Here is a 17886-nt window from a genome sequence, read left to right as displayed (position 1 = left end):
TTTATTGACTGATACACCCACAAGGTATAAGCTGCCCCACCACCTGACTCAGTCAAAAATCATGGCTTTGTCAAGGGTATATTTTTGAAGCCAGCCTTTGAGGTTTGGACTGATCCCAAAAAGACTGTTTTAGCTGTGTACTTCCCTGGTTCTCTCTGGAAAATTGACTCCTGCCTACAATTTAATTCATAATTTTTGGAGTCACTGGTCTCTTCTACACTGCTTTCCTTACCACTGAATCTCATCATCCAGAATTGTCCTGCTCTCTGTTCCAAATAAATTCAAGTATTTAAAGAATGGAAATGTTATGTTTATATGGTCAAACTCTCATCCTCAGAAAAGTCAATAAGCCATCGTTTTGTGTCTCTAGGTCTTAGGTGCCACAGTAACCTTTGGAGGTATTGCTTTTTTCTTCTGTCATGGAAATCATATCTGTCTATGAGGCAGGGTAAGAGCAACTGGGACTGCTGCACTTCCTACCAATCATATGCACTTTCCATCCTAAGAATGAGTAGGCAATAGAGAAAACAACTTCTTACCTCTTAGGCACTTTTGCATAGAATAATGCTGACGGATTGGGATCTCCTCATTCCAGCTTGGAACTGGAGTAGAGAAGGGGAAACTCCATCTTTATAGTCACACTTGCTCAGAGGGAAACTCTCATGCTGAGTGGTAATAAGGACCTCCAAGTTCCAGCCTCAATATCCTGTCAGAGTCTAGGCTAGGGGCACACACACACACAAAAAAAAAAAAAAAAAAAAATGGTAAAGGCTTGGCTAAAATGGTCTGAGGATGAAGGGAGACAAACTGGCTCTCACACACATTCCTCTCATGGTTCTTTATTACTCAAAAAAGGGGGGAGTGGTCCCCCATTCCACAAGGCTTCTAGTTTATATACCCAATACAGATACAATTAGCAATTCCCTGACAATAGCAAAGATACTGGGCATGCATAACTCTCAGACCCAGGAAGGCAGATAAAATCTTCAGAAAAATGGGTGACTCACATCTCTGGGGAATGTGACTTGTGAAGTGCATGGGCAAAACTCAAGAGGTGAAGAGTTAAATGGGATTGCAAGAAGGAATTAAAAGGGTGTTAGTACATAAAACTATATTTTTATGGTTAGTTAAACTAGAAGTCTATAATTGTTAAATATAAAAAACAAGAAAAGAACACTAAAAGTTCGTAATTAACAAATGTAAAAAAAAAAAAAAGAAGAAGAAGAAGAAACTATATACGTTGGGTTTTGCTTTCACCTTTGTGTAGCTTGAAACAGCATCAAGACAGCCATGGTGGCTTGCATAAACTGTGGAAGGAAAATGGGCCCTTAATCCATATTAGCATTTTCTCCAAATGTTAGTGAGTTCTCCCAGCAGTAGACCAAATAGAGAGGCTACTGTAAACCTAGCTGAGGACTAAGCGGGCGGGGTTTTGATACCACTGACACCCTGGTGAGAATGGATTCCTTTCTCTGGAACTATCTAAGCAACCTGATGCTTTTTCCTGGGTTTTAGGAATAAAGACAGTTTCCTAGATTAACATCTTGTATTAGTAGAATTACAGTAGGGGTGAGTATTGATAACTTGTTAAAGTAAAGTAGGGGTCAGTAGGCTACACTCTCAGGGTTGGCTTTGAGAGAAATCAGTACCACCCAGTCCTGCTTTTCAGTTGGGGCAGACATGCTGTTTCTCTTACTCAGTACCTGTCTTTTGAAGCTCTGAATGTAGTCTATTTGCAAGGCACTTCTTCTTTTCAGAAAGTCCTGCCATAAGAGATAACTGTAGGGAGGTACCTTTTTAGCAGCCTTATACACAATGGACTTTTGCAACTTCAGTATCTCATTCCTTTATCTCACCCCCTTGAACCTCTAACATCTTTCTTTTTTCTCATACTTGCCAGCTACTTATGAGACTCTCCTCCTACCTCTTCCCTATAGGTATCAGCCAAGGCAAATTTTGTTTATTCATCTTCCTCAAATATTTCTCTAAATCAGAATCTTCCATTCTTATACTTTCATCTAACATCTCTCTCTGGGAGATAACATGAATGAGAGCTACTGCAACAGCTAATGCTATGACAGGTCATTTGCAGATATTATATAATTTAAGTTCCAAAATAAATATTCCTAGCCTCAGTTTTTTATTTGAGACACCTGAAACTGGGGAAACCAAGAGATTCATACAAGGTCATGCAGATAACAAATAAAAGGATCCAGATACGAACCCAGACAGTCTGACTTATCTTCTATACTATACTATCTTCTATACCATTATTTTCTATTTCCCATCCATGTTAGCCTATAGTTCCCCTTGGAGTCATCTTTGTGACATTTACATTTTTCTATGATTTTTATCTTCCACACCAATATACTATTGTATTATTGCTCTTTAAAAGAAATACTGTATTTGCTGATTTATATCTCCTTTTTTGTTAGCCTAGCACATGCAAAATAGCCATCAATAGTGTTTCCAACATCAATGGAAAACAGATCATCTATCAAGGTGGCTCTCCTACGATGTTGAAATATCCTCTATATTCCAAATTTGCTCAGAGTACAGGTAGAAAACAAACTCTGGCGCATCACCATGTATGAAAGGAGGAACATGACTCAGAATACAGCAATAGTATATTCATGGAAAAAGCTTATTATATAAGACATTATTCCTAGTGTACTTGAATAGAGAAAAGATCTCATATTTGCAAACAATTATTCAGCCCTAGATTTGAAAGTCTTGCCTGAGCTAAAGAGAGAGCTCAGCAGTAAGAGCATTTGATAGTCTTGTAAAAGATCTTGTTTCAGTTCCCAGAACCCACAAGACAGCTCACAAGCATCTGTTACTCCAGCTCCTGAAGGGCCAATGTAGAAACCTCTTCTGGGTTTCTACAGTCACAAGATATGCAAAGGATAAGTATACATTCATGCAAGCACACCACTCATACACTAATATACATAATTAACTAAATAACTAAATACATAAATAACTAAAAAAAATCTTTAAAAATAAAGCCATTTTGAAGGGGAAAAGAAAAGTATGTCCTGAGAGGTTTGATTGACTTCACTTTAATAAAGGCATATTCCATCTGATAAGAAAGTATTTGTATATTCCTAATGAAATAATATAATAATGAAACTATTTGCATCTGAACTATCTCATCCATTAATCCACTGAGCAAATATCAATAAAGCCAGTGTGAGCAAGTCAATGTTACAAGAATTGGAACAGTTTGGTGCTGAAAGTCTCTTCCCTGTAACATTAATTCCTAAAAGAGAAAGGTCTTTGTTTATTTGTTTGTTTGTCTCACAGACACATTTTATCTTTGTCTTACCTATAAACCACACCACGTACAATGATAAAATGGTAACATTTTTCTTTTCTAGCTGGCTCTTTCTTGAATTTGTTTGCTTGTTTATTTTTTACATTTTATAGAAACATACAAATGATTAGCAGTGTTCAGGGTTAGTTTTTGATAAGAGATAGTGAGCATGGATTGCTACCTCACAAGAGCACAAAGTGCTGGTTGTTCATGGCATGTACTCAGATGATTTGGGTAAGGCAGTGAGCCCAAATTCATAATTAAGAAGGAAATCATGGAGCTTCATTTTGGAATTTTTAAATCATCCTGAGTTCCTCATTAACTTTTCACCAACTGGTTTGTCTGTTGAGATTTGTTTTTCTTATATCAATTATTTCATTATAGGTTGTAAAGCAAATTTATGTTTCTGTTTATCCTCAGCGATCTTATTCCATTATTTTCAAGTAGCTTTAATACTCTTAAATATGCTTTTTAAATTTTAAAGATCAAAAGTTTACAAATATAAGTACCATAATATTTTTAATGAAAAATTTCTAACCTTCGATTTTCTTTTGTGTTTTCAGCAAAATAGGAAGCCACGTTTTTTTGACAAGCCCATCTTTGAGTCCTACCCAGAACCACCACTGTATGTCTTGGTTTTGACTTACATGGGATTTGGAATTGGAACCCTATTCGGCTATCTTAGAGACTTTATGAGAAGCTGGGGAATAGAAAAATGTAATGCAGCTACAGAGCGAGAAGAACAAAAAGTACGTATGTTTGCCTCCCTGGATCTGTATTAGTGTTGCCCTTCTCAGAAATGGTGATTCAGGACAGGTCCCATAAAGAATAACATGTCTAAGAACCATTGAGCAGAAATTCTATTCATTTCCCTCACTCACTAAACCTTGTCTCCTGTGTATTTGTGGCCTTGGTTGGTTGGTTTTGGGGTTTTGGGGGGTTTTGTTTTTGTTTTTGCTTTTTTTCATATTTATTAGCATGCTATTAATTGCCAGGAACAGAATTTTAGTTTTCTTGTTCATCATAATACATATACAATGTTTCCATAACATAGATGATTAAAGATCCTTTTAATGTTGAATGATCAATGTGAAAGACAGCAGTGAAAGCAAGGGTGCCTAGAAGGTAGTCTTCCCTGGTCTTCTAGATTCAGTATCATTTGTGCTCTGCTCCAAAACAAGAACATGTATCTAAGTGAAATGTAACATTTCTAATTCATCTAGGTCATGATTTCTCAAAATTTGCATTACTGATATATCTCACTAGTTGCTTCATCTGTTTGGAGAGCAGCCCTGTGCATTGAAGGAACTTGCTGAGCATCCCTGACCTCCACACACTAGATTTTGCCATTAGTACTAACTGACACACATAGCAATGATCATGTGACTCCATTTAGAACTGTTTACCTAGATAATTTTTGAAATATCTGTACTGAGCTAGAGAATAAGCAGAAGGATATCCAGAGGCCTATCATGTAAGCATATAACTAATTATTTGAGAAATTCATGCATATTTTGATCATATTCTCTCCCTCCATTAGCTCCTTCCATTTTTATCCCTTTCCCTACACACCAAACTTCATATCCCCTCAAGTACAAATTTTGATGCTCAAATATTCTTGGATGTATGGCCTTTCACTGGAGCATGGTCAACTTACCAGAGGTTACACTCTTAAAGAAAACTACTTTCCCTCTCCCAGAAGCTATCCATTACCAGTAGTTCCTCAGGTGCCACTAGGACTTCATGACCATATACCCTCTCTGTGATGGAATTTGGTTTGCCTTGACTGTACAAATCTTATGCATGCTGTGATATCATATGTGATATCACAGGTGTAACTGTATGTGGAAGGCGCTGTTTTCTTGTAATCATCCACTCTGGTTGTGTTCTGTTCCACTCTGGTTGTGTTCTGTTTCTTTCTTATTTTCTTTTTATTGCATATTTGTTTTGGTTCCTTCTTCCCCAATCATCCCCAAGCCTTGAGAGGAAAGAATGCTGTGTAGATGATCCATTTAGGGTTGAGCATTGTGCAGCCTCCTTCCCTCTGCTCCTTGACTAGTTGAAGATCTCTGTGTTAACCACCATGTACTGAAAAGAGAAGCTTCTCTGATGAAAGCTGAAAAATGCATTATACTTTGGGTACAACCTAAGAGTAGGAGAATATCAGGACAGACATGGTCCCTACCTTTAAAGAACTAACCGGAAAAAAAATGATGCTGTCAAGAAGCATCCAAAATGAAAGTAGAGAGCGCTAGGACCACTTTGGAAAATGCCCAATCTGTATGTGGTGTTGAGAGAAGGCTCCTGAGATGAACAAAATTAAATTAAGCTACAGATGTGGAAGGGCAAGTGGTAAGACAAGGCTAAGTATTCTTTAAGGGTAAGACAGTAAGTGATACAAAGATGGACCAGGAATAAGAGGAAGCATTGTCATATTCAAGCACTCAAAGAATTTTGATGCTTGAGTCTGAGGACAAGGACTATGTGAAAGACAACTGGGGTCAGATTTAAATTGTTTCATAATCCATGAATGTTTTTTATGAGAACGTACTGACAGATTTCTAGCAGAAGAATGTAGATTTGTAGATTTAGAAAGATTATTCTGTCTACACTATGGAAAATGAATTGCAGAAAGATAACACTGATGCAAAAAACATCTAGGTGAAACAGTGGGGCTGGGACCAAAGTAGTAACAACAGGACAATAATAAGAAATAAAGTCAAAAGATGTTTAAGAAGGTGTACTGCAAATGGTCAATGTGATTTGGAGAAGCAGAGAGAAAAAGATCATACCTAGGGTTTCTGTATGGTTGGCTATGCATATGTTATCATTCATTGAGATGGGAAATAGAGCAGAAAGATAGTCTGAAGTGCACACTGATTGATACTTCTTTGACAAGTCTAGTTTGTCAAGAATTAGCAGCTGAATTTATAAAGAAGGAGCTCAGGAGAAAACTCTCAAGGTGTGTCTTGTGGCATCTCCCATGCCTAGCAATGTATAGCAAGACAAGAAGTCTACAGAATTTCTAGGGCAGTTCCAGAAGAGCAAACAAGGAAAAGAAAGATGAAATGAACTTCAGAGAATTCAATAGACATCAGAGATGAAAGCAAAGTGACACTAAAGTAGGCTGACAATTGCTTAGAAATCACTTCTTTGATTGGAGGAGCTTGATAAAATGAAAATGGAACTGCTTATGAAGAGATGCAGACAGAGATCGAGTCTTGGTGGATGAGTGCATCTAAAAAAAATAATAGAAGGAATACCGAATAACCTCAAATTTCTCACTTGGGCAGAAACACTGGTGGCAATGTTGCAGTCATTACAGTGAAGTAGGACTGTGTTATCAATGATGGTGGTGATTCAGACCCAGAAAAAGCCTAAGTCTGTCTGGGAGCTCTGTGGATGGAAAGGCCCTTTAGAATCCTTCTGACTTGAAATAAGGGCACTGAGCCTTCAGGCTTTTGAATTGATGGTGGCTGCTATCACAGACCTTATTGGAGGAAAATTCCCTTTAGGCCCAGGAAACAGAAAGCAGTAAAGCCCTAATTTGTCCATCAATAAAAAGAATGGACAATTCATTCACTATCAAACAACAGGCTATGGGCAGCACACAATAACCTGTACTGCAACTTTTGTCCCCAGTGTTACAATAATTGCTTGACCACAGGCATAGGTAATAAGTATTTCAGTAATTTGCATTTTTTATAAAAATAAATCATTTCAGTCTGTTTTCTGTGAAGCAGATTGATGCAATATACTCTCCTTAGTAAATATGATTTTAATATCTGTTAATTGTCCCATTTGAGCTCCTTTAGAAATTTAGAACCTTTTGGAGTAATGGGTTATAAATATTAATGACTATATTCTTTGGATGTGACTTAATCTTCCCAATTCTATCTGCAGTGTGACCCTTGATTTTTTAATGCCCCGTACTTCTGTCAATAACCTTGACTTATGTTAGCAAACTATCTAAACCATGTCATGAAGACTCTTCACCAATGCATTGATAGGCTAGTTTTCAATTATCTATGTTTCTTTTAGTGAAATGGGCATTTTTAAAAATTAGACACAGCATCACTGGTGATACATAGCACACAGTCCCCTTAGAAGAAACCAGCTCTGGGCAAAATAGCTTCAGAAAAGAGAACAGATTCACTAATTGGCCAGAGAGGTCATCCAGTGTTTTCCTCAAAATCCATAGATGGATTCTTTTACTTCTCCCTTTCCCTTTACCATAACCAAAATATATGAACTCATTGAGTCAATTTTCCTATTATTTTTCTCATTCTCCATTCAAATGGAAATACTGCCCTAAGTTTAACATGTTTTCTTTTATGTAGTTTTGATTTCTTACACAGATGCCCTCAAATTTATTCCAAAACATGAAGGTTCTTTTATTTGTTTGAATAAGAATATCCCCCATAGGCTCAGATTTGAACACTTGGTCCTGAGTTGGTGGCACACATCCTAATCATCTTTACCCACTTTATCCCTCCAGTGCTGCCTCTAGCGACTGTACACCATCCCATTCATCAAGACCTCAATCACGGATTTTAAGCTTCCTCAGTTCCCTGTGTTTACCTTTGCCTGTGTCAGTTTAAATTCCATGGACTCTGATACAAACTCTAGTTGATACCCACTCTTGCCTTAGAGGACTGATTTTCCTTTAAATTCCAGGTGGTTGAGTGATGTCTGCCAATCACATTAGTGCATTTAGCCACTAACTCTTATAGGTAGCTATTTCTTGCATTCTCTCCCCTCTTCAAGCCTTTAGTACCTCTTGACTCTCTTGATGTTCAACAATAATCCATTGCTTCCTATTTTATTGAGAAAACAAAAGAAAGTAAAGACTTACATTCTTACTCCTTCATCCAGTACTCCCAAATGTACATTTGAGCTTTCCCCTCCAGGCCTCTGTCTTCTAAAGTCTTTCCCAGTTCAGTTAATGAAAGTACAGGGGCTCTGCCCAAAAGCTTAAGTCACCCTTGATGCTGTCCTTTCCTTATACCCCATGACAAATCTGCAAGTAATTATTGATTGCCCTGTGTTCAAACTATGTTTATCATCAGATGGCTGTTGGATTTTTGTTTTGTTTTGTTCTTACTACTCATGCTGCTACAGCTACTGTTTTCTCTTATGAACTTGATGTCCATCTTTTAATCTTATGAGTTCTTCTCAACAGACAACCTATATGATTCTTTTAAAACCCAAGTCAAACCACATCCCATCTTTGTCCAGAATGAACATCTGTTTTACGGAGTAAGATTTTTCCGCCCGCCATCGGTCTTGTCCTGCCGCCGCGCCTGCCTCAATTAACGCACAGAGACTGTGTATTTGATATAATGCTGTTGGCCCGTTACTTGTTTCTTATTGGCTAGCTCTGTCTTAAGTATCAGCCCATTTCTATTAATCTAGTATTTCCACGTGGTCTTCTTACCGGGCAGTGGGGCCAGCATCTGGTTTCCCCAGTCTTTCCATCTTGACTCCTCCTTCCTACTTCCTCTTTCCTCCTTGTCTCCTAGACCTGCCTGTCTTGCTTTCCTATTGGCCAACAAGTGCTTTATTCATTAACCATTATGAGAAACATATTTACAGAATAACATCTCCCATCACTCTGTCAAAGTCACTAACTGAAAAAACAGACCTGGAGGAAGTGCTACAGAATTTGGTCCCCTCTTTTATCCTAATTCACCTTCTCTATCACTCTCCCTTGACTCACTCCACTTCAAATACTAAATCCCCTTGCCTCAACTCCTTCCCACCTATCTCAGGGATTTTAATTTCCATTTCCTTCTTCCTGGAATCATCTTCACTTCAGTATCTGCATAGCTCATCCCTGCCTCACCTGTAATTAAACAGCAAATTGACAGCAAGATGGCTCAGCAGGTAAATGTGCTGGCCACCAAGCCAGCAAGCCTGAAACACACACACATGGGGGAAGGGGGGGGGTTGGTTCCACATATCTTCTGCCTCAAAAGCAAATCCACTCTTCCAAGGTGAAGATTTCCTGCACTTGTATCTATGCAAGTGTGTAGGCTGGGGAAGCAAGTTCAAAAATATTGAAGTTCTCGTATGCTTAGAAAATGAGTTCATAGTAAGGTAAGATTACAACTTTCTACAGAGAAGCCAGCATTTCAGTTCAGCATTATTTTTGTTATTCTGGAGTGTGTATGTGTGTGCATGTGTGTGTGTTTCTAGATGTAATTTAAGATTTTTGATATTTATGAGAAGAATTGGAATATAGATAGGAATTATGTTCTCTATATAAATTGTTTTTAGTAGGATGGCCATTCTTACAATAATAATCATAATTTGTAGGTATGAGAGGTCCTTCCCTCTTCTTATATTTCTTACACTTCTTCAATGAATGTCTTAAAGTTCTTTTTATTCTAGTCTTTTACTTTCTTAATTAGGCTTATTCCAAGATTTCTTCTAGGTTAATATCAATGGGATTTTTTTTCCTGATTGCATTCCCCGCGTGTGTGAAAGTTCCTGATTCTTTGTATTAATTGTAGATCATGTTACTTTTATGAATGTATTTAGCAGTTGTAGACATTAATCTGTAAAGTCTTTAGGGTCTTGTTCTTTCCTATTATACCTACTTTATCTATTTTTCTTTCAGACTAAAAATGCACAGTACATTATCATAAGTATAACCACTACCCTGTCCATTTATTCTCTAGAACTTATACATCCTGCAAATCTCAAACTCTGGTCAAGTTACAACTTCTAATTTATGTAGTAATGTTTTTCCAACTTTCTGTCACTTTTTCTATAGAAACTTTATCTTTGACACTTAGGAAATTTTCATTTTAAATTTATCAGATTAGTTTAAATAAAATAAGAGGACTGACATAACAAGAAAGGGTCAACACTCCTTTATAGCTATGATTTTAGTTGGAATTCACTCTGTCTTACACCATATCCCCAAATGATTGTGTCTTCATTGTCTCTATTACACTGAGCTCTTTATGTCAGGAATAGGAAAAATAAATAAGCCAAGTAACAAATCAAATCTACAGATAAATAGCAAGTCCTATCACAACCATTCTATCTAAATACTGAACCTTCATTAGACTACTATGCAAAACAAGAAACAGTAAAAGAGGAAACAAAGTATGTCTTTTCCTTGTGAGAACATGAAAAGATGTTATGGCTCATCACATATACTCATAGATTTTAATAATAATAATAAAACCTAAATAATAGTAATAATTTAGGTTTAATAATAAACCTAAAATAATATCATGGTTATTAGAGACATAGAGTAATTTGAAGCTGTCAACTGTAACCAGTAGAGTGGCAAATTTGCATGCAATAAGAAGTTCCTTCCATACATGTTTATGAGCATTCTTTCCTACACAAAATCACAATTCCCCCCTGAGAATTCATGTTGTCATCATTGAGCACCAAAGTGTGAAATAGCAGAAAGGGATGTGACTGGGATACAGCTACTTGCCATCAAAAGTGGCATATTCTCTCCATTTTTCTCTGGAGTCACCAAACTCAAGGGTGAGTAGATAAATCAATAGCATGGAAAAATATTCCATAATGGCTTTCCCATGGTCTTTTCTCGGGAAATGAGCTCCATACTATGAAGAAGAACAAAAAAGAGGATGACAATGAGAAAGCTCATTCTCAATTATTCAGCACCTTCCTGCTGACTGTAGGATAAAGTTGAATCATCTCAGACAGGGTAAGTCTCCTTTGTTCTGTGCCTAGGTGGCACAACAGCATTATCCACACTGTAGGAAAAGTTAGAAGGTAGGATAAGAAAGATACTCAAAGGCCACACCAATCTTAACATTGCCTTTGACTTTGAATGAGGTGAATTTTGAACAAAGGACAGCTGGATGCACCAAATGGTTTATTCCCACTCTGTCTCCTCAAATGCTCTCTGTATTTCTAGCAAACAACCCTACTCACATTGTGTAGCCTCCTAACTTATTCTTGCCCATCACAACTTCATATGCCTTGACACTACCTGCAAGGTTCTTTTCCCACAATCTCCCCAATTCATCCAACAAGTTGTGACTTTCCTGCTCCAGTCCTGTGCTTGCCCAAAGTCCTTGGCTCAGACCATAGTTAAGGCTTTTTGTTTTCTCTCTAGCATCAACTATTATATTCTAAATGATAAGATCATAGATGTTCTACTTTATACCTCAGCTCATTGCATAACTTTACATTCATGAGTGACATTTAATACAGAAACATAAGCTGTTGCCTCTCCTACAAGAGAGGCCTGGAGCCTCCACAATCTTGTCAGCTCAGTTCCTGGCCCTCTGTATGTCACAGCTCTTTGCCAGCAGGAGTTTGGCATGTACTTCAAATTGTTTCCTCAACTCACTATCACATTCCTCTTGATTAGTGAAGACTCCTACAGTAGTTTGCATGAGAGTATTTAGATTGAAAATCAATACTAATGTTTCTACAACTTTTTCCAAGTGAACTGTTTGAGTATCAATACATATCTAAAACTAGAATAACCCCTTTTAATGGACAGTAAAGAAACTCTTTGCCAGGACACAGTGGACAAGACCAAACAGCAGCCCACAGACTGGGAAAAGGTTTTCACCAATCCTATATCCGACAAAGGGCTGATCTCCAAAATATACAAAGAACTCAAGAAAATAGTCAACAAAACAAATAACCATATTAAAAAATGGGGTACAGAACTGAACAGAGAATCCTCAATAGAGGAAATCAAAAAGGCTGAAAGACATTTAAGAAAGTGCTCAACATCCTTAGCTATCGGGGAAATGCAAATCAAAACAACTTTGAGATACCATCATACTCCTGCCAGAATGGCTAAAATTAGAAACACCAATGACAACTCATGATGGAAAGATGTGGAGTAAGGGGAACACTCCTCCACTGCTGGTGGGAGTGCTGGTTTGGAGATCAGTATGACAGTTCCTCAGGAAAATGGACCCACAGGACCCAGCAATCCCCCTCTTAGGCATATACCCAAATGATTCATATCCATGCAACAAAGACATCTCTTCAACTATGTTCATAGCAGCACTATTTGTAATAGCAAGAACCTGGAAGCAACCTAGATGCCCCTCAATTGAAGAATGGATAATGAAGATGTGGCATATCTACACAATGGAATACTACTCTGCAGAAAAAAATAATGGTATCTTGAAATTTGCAGGCAAGTGGATGGCACTTGAAGAAACCATGCTGAATGAGGTAACCCAGTCACAAAAAGAGGAACATAGTATGTACTCACTCATATATGAATTTTAGACCTAGAGCAAAGGATCACCAGCCTATAATTCACACAACCAAAGGAACTAGGATACAAGGTGTATTCTAAGAGATTCATATAAAATCCTTCCCAGAAGCAGGAAGGGATAAATTCCTAAGAGCACAGGGGAAGTGGGGAGGGGATGGCAGTGAATGGAGAGAGAAGTAGGAGAAAATGAAGGGGAGGAAAGGAAAACATGTGCGATCAGGAAGATTGAGCCCAGTTAGGAATAGAAGACAGGAAAGAGAGAGAGAGAGAACATAAAAGAGGGAGCCAATATTGGTTTGAAGAGAAAATTGAACCCAAAGAAAGGTCTAGAGAACTAGAAGACTTCCGCCAACTAATAATTTGAGCTTCCGTGGAAAGGCTACCATAAATGCCCTCCCCGGATAGTGAGATCAACAACTAACTTATCCATGGAGCCCTCATCTAATACCTGTTGGAAACAGGAGCAAACACCCATACATAAACACTGAATTGAACTAGAACCCAGATGCAGATGGAGAGGACAAGACCAGGCTGCAGAAACACATGGAGACAGCTGACCTGAACAAGGAGGAGCTAATGGGCCCCCAGACTGATAGCTGCGAAGCCAGCATGGGACTGACTCAGGCCCCCTGAATATGGGTCTCAGCCAGAAGGACTGAGCAGTCTAAGGCACCTCAGACGGTGGAATCAGGATGTATCCCTGGTGTACAAAAGGACCTTGCAAACACATCCCCATAGAGGGATAACTGCCTTAATCTAGAGACAAGAGAGAAGCCCTAGTCCCTACTTCAAATGACCTTTCAGATCTACATGACCCCAACTGGATGGCATTCCCCTACATATGGTATTGGGGTGCGGGGATGGGAAAGGAGGGTGTTTAGGGTGCATGTGAGAGGACAGAGAGGGTAAAAGGGAGGGAGGGAGGCAGGGAGGTAGGGAAAGAGGGAAGAAGGGAGGAATAGAGAGTGGGAGGGATGGAGGGAGGGAGGGAGGGAGGGAGGGAGGGAGAGGGAACTGGGATCGACATGTAAAATAATAAATTAAATAAAAAAATAAAAATAAAAAAAATTTTTTCTGAGAACACTCAGTGAAGTTCTATACCGTGATGTTGAATTAAAAGAGAGAGAGAGAGAAAAGAAACTCTTTGCCATTTTCTCTTGAACTGAGCTAGCATCTTTGTTATCTTTTTTTACTTGGCAAGACCAATGTTTGAATCTAGGATCTTCTATATAAAGCCTACCACAGAGTTATCTCACCAGCCATTTGATTCTACTCTTTGTGTGGCAGAGTCTCATTAAATTCTCAGGAATAATTTTGAACTTAACTGCAACCTAGGCAGGCTTTGAATTTGCAATCTTCCTAACTTGGCCTACTAAAAAGCTGAAATTATAGACATGTGCCAGAGAGCCCACATCTTTTCCATTCATACTTAGGGGCACGTTCTTTAGGCATGAAGGCCCCACAGCTTTGCTAGCTCCATCTGTTCCCCCAGCCACCTGTCCTTGCACAACAAAAGATCTCTTTGTGAATTAATCGGGATCTTTCATGTCTCTTAGATTTCAACTGCAAATAAGATCCTTTTAAAAAGAAAAGAAAGACCAAAGCTAACTTGTGGGGATATCTTGTTTGTGCTCTAACAAATAAAGCTTACCTGGAGAATAGAGTGCAGAGCTAGCCACTAGTTAACCATAGAGGCCAGTCAGTAGCAGTATACAACTTAATTTAATCCCAGCACTTGGGATCTCATGCCTTTGATGCCAGTACTTTGGAGGCACCTGCCATTAATCCCAGCACTAGAGAGGAAGAAACAGAAAATGATATGGTTGTGTCGAGACACTAGCTAGCCCCATTTTGGTCTGAGGATTTCATAAGAGGTAAGAACTTTAATGGATAGCTGTTTTACTTCTCTGATCTTTCAGTATTCAAACCCTCATATCTGACTCCAGGTTTTTATTATTCAGAACTATTAGAACTCATGCTACACTAACCTTCTGCCTCTACTTGTGTCACAACAGGATTTTGTGCCCCTGTATCGGGACTTTGAGAACTTTTTTAAGAGGAACCTTTACATGAGAATCAGAGACAGTTGGAATCAGACCATTTGTAGTGCCCCAGGGCCCTACTTTGACATAAAGGAGAAAGTGTCTGATGACTATAACTGGACATTCAGGTAAAGTAGCCAACTGGGAAGGCAAGATGGGTAAACACTCACAGAAACTTTAGCATGGACACCACTTGCAGATCTGAAAACCTAAAGTGTGGATGAACTTCATCCTCACTTGCTCATCCCTTTGCAAGTTCTGTCAATATGGTGAAAGAGAAGTGATTAGGTAGTAAAGGTGGCTTCATTACATTATAATTAAGGTTAAAACCGAGTCAGCAGACACACAGCACCCAGAGTCAACCCAAGAGAGCCTTCATCAACTTCTTTGTCAATTTGTACATTCTTGCTTCTCAATGGTGGACTCAGGGATGACTGTGAATTTCTTTTTCTTTAGAAGGCTTTGTATCACTTTCAAACAGAACTACTTGGGTGTCGTTATTCAGGGAAAACCAGTGCCTAATAACACACTGGGAACCAGGCCCTTTCACGAATGTTGTGCTTTACTTCACTATCAGGTTATATGTTATATTCCTCTAATAAAAAATAACACTAGGCCAAGAACAGCACAAGTTAAAATGGAAAAGACAATGTGAGGATTGGGGCAATCTGAAGTCTTTGAGACAGTCAAATATCAATTGAGATTGCACTGTGCATTCACTTGTTTATCTCCCTACAGGCATACTGGAAGAGTTATCAAGGATGTAGTCAACATGGGCTCCTACAACTATCTTGGGTTTGCAGTCAAATATGATGAGTCGATGAAGACAGTAAAGGATGCCTTAGAAAAGTATGGTGTAGGTGTGGCCAGTACCAGACATGAAATGGGTAAGTACATTGATTATTTAGAATTGTGTCTTGTTGAGTCTCAGATTCATGGTACTACATATCAAGTCAGAATTATATTGATGCTGTGTGCCTCAAATACATGTGATGAAATTGAAAAGGGGCAGGAGAAAAAGGAGGAGGATGCAAAGGAAGAAAGGAAGGAAGGAAGAAGGAAGGAAGGAAGGAAGGAAGGAAGAAGAGATATATGTCCCTTCTTAAAAATGTCAGTCATCCTCTTTTTGTCACACAGATTTTTTAAGTATATGCTTATTTCTTCTGAACAGGTCAAATGGACCTTTATAGCTAAATTTCTAAAATAACAACTATCATGTTTCCTTCAGGACATCCTTTTTCGTTTCTTTCCCTCATATTTTTCCTAATGCTATTCATCACTGATTAAAATAAACTTGCTGCTGTATGTGTATATTCATGTCTCTACTACTCAAATGTAAATATCCTGAGCAGAGGGATTAATGGTAGATGAATTATTGAATATGCAAAATGGAGCACACTATTTTCTTCTCTTTTGAGAAAGAAAACAACTTGATGTCTCACAGAAAAAGAAAATGTATGGGAAAGTAATGGCACATCATACAAAAACATAGTACATACTTCCTCCTGCAAAATGCTTTACAACTCTTCATCACATTGACACACACACACACACACACACACACACACACACACACACACACACACACACATATATATATATATATATATATATATATATATATATATCACCTCACTTATTTTTTAAGAGTTCCTGTGCTCTGGGCAGCCTGGGTGGTACTATTCCCATATTCTGGAGGAGAAAACTCAGGATTGTGGGACCTAGGTGATGTCCTCTGCAGGATTAATAGCCCCACCCCACATTTCAGTTCAGGTCAGCTTCTTTGCTGTTTATCCAGGTAGCAAATTCAGGGTTCACCAGCTTGGTTCAGGCCTACCTAAGGCAAATCTGGTCAATGAGATTTACAACTAATGAGTAACAAATCACAATTCCCTCTCAGATAGCCATTTGGCAGATGGATTTTAAAAACAATGCAATTATCTAGAGGTGATTACACCCTTAGAGTTATCATACTATGTCCACAGACATCTTTAAGTGTAATTGTTCAGATATGTGAAACAAATAACTCAAATTAAAGCAAATGCCCTTTTTAATATTAAATTTAAATTTATTACATTTTAAACTATTTTGTTAATTATTTTGAAAATTTTATAAAATGTATTTTGATCACATTCACCTCAACTCCTCTCCTTAGGTCCTCCAAGATATATTCCTATACTCCTCTAACTCCCCAAATTCTTCTCTTCTTTTATCTTTACTTAATAACCATTGACAACATTTGCGCTGTACAAATCTCCCTGGGTGTTGAACCATCCATTGGAATGTGGTCAGGGTACCAGGAGTTATATTGTAAAGAAAACTGACTTTTCCTTCCCAGAAGCCACTAATTGTTCTTAGCTCCTCAATTAGGAGTCAAAGTTCATGAACCCCTTCCCACTCCATGCTACAATGTTCACTAGATTGGTCTTATGAGGGTCTTGTGTAGACAATGATAGCTACTGTGATGTTTATGACATTTTTGATTCAGTCCTCCATGACATCTGGCTTTTATCATCTTTCAGACTCCTGTAATGGCCCTTGAGTCTTGGGGAGGGATGTGATATAAATGAACCATTTGTGGCTGAACATGCCAGAAATACTTATTCTCTTCACCTTGAGTACTTACAAGTTTCTACTTCAATCTCCATCCACTTATGGTTTTATGAGACCCAAGACCTACACTAATCTGTAGGTAGAGACATATGAATATGATTGTAGTTTTATACTATTCCATTTAGCAAAATAATAATAACAGATTCACCCCAGGCCTGTAACCTCTTCCACCATGATTCATGGCCATATTTCATTGTGTATGTCCTCCTATGAAAAAGGCCTTAAGTCCAAGCAGAAAGCATTGACTATTAAATCTATGGGCATATCTTGCCATCCCAGTCAGTATTACAGTTCATAGGGTTCACAGCTGGCTAAGACTGCTGATGTCTTTTCCTCCAATGGTCTACATAGGACCTCCCAGTACTGTGACAGCTAGCCACCAGGGAAGAAGCTTCCTACTCATTACCAACTTGATTTCAATATCTCATTTGATCAACATGTATGTTGTCTTCAGCAATATAGTCTTACCATCAAATTCTGATGGGCAACCAAGAGCAATGGCAATGCCTGGTGTTGTTTTAGAGTCTCTAGGACACCTTTACACCTTTGACCAACAACTCATGGGGATTAATTATACATCTGGCACTGGGATTTTTATTTGGCATCCTGTGGTTTCTGAGATGAACATATTTCCCTAAGTAGGATAACTCCAACTAAACATTTTCATAAAAATT

At 38.3% G+C, this 17886-nt stretch overlaps 1 protein-coding gene across 1 annotated transcript in view; it reads left to right on the top strand.

Annotated features, from left to right (window-relative positions):
- Positions 1-17886, top strand: part of Sptlc3 (serine palmitoyltransferase long chain base subunit 3) — a 101589-nt gene that overhangs the window by 14583 nt on the left and 69120 nt on the right. The window contains exons 2-4 of the mRNA XM_051183149.1: positions 3880-4065; positions 14573-14727; positions 15338-15486. Coding sequence (XP_051039106.1) covers positions 3880-4065; positions 14573-14727; positions 15338-15486 — 490 coding nt within the window. The remainder of the gene's footprint in view (positions 1-3879; positions 4066-14572; positions 14728-15337; positions 15487-17886) is intronic.

Source organism: Phodopus roborovskii, unplaced genomic scaffold (genome assembly GCF_943737965.1).
Source record: "Phodopus roborovskii unplaced genomic scaffold, PHOROB, whole genome shotgun sequence".
Lineage (NCBI taxonomy): Eukaryota > Metazoa > Chordata > Mammalia > Rodentia > Cricetidae > Phodopus > Phodopus roborovskii.
This window is presented reverse-complemented; position numbering and strand designations above follow the sequence as displayed.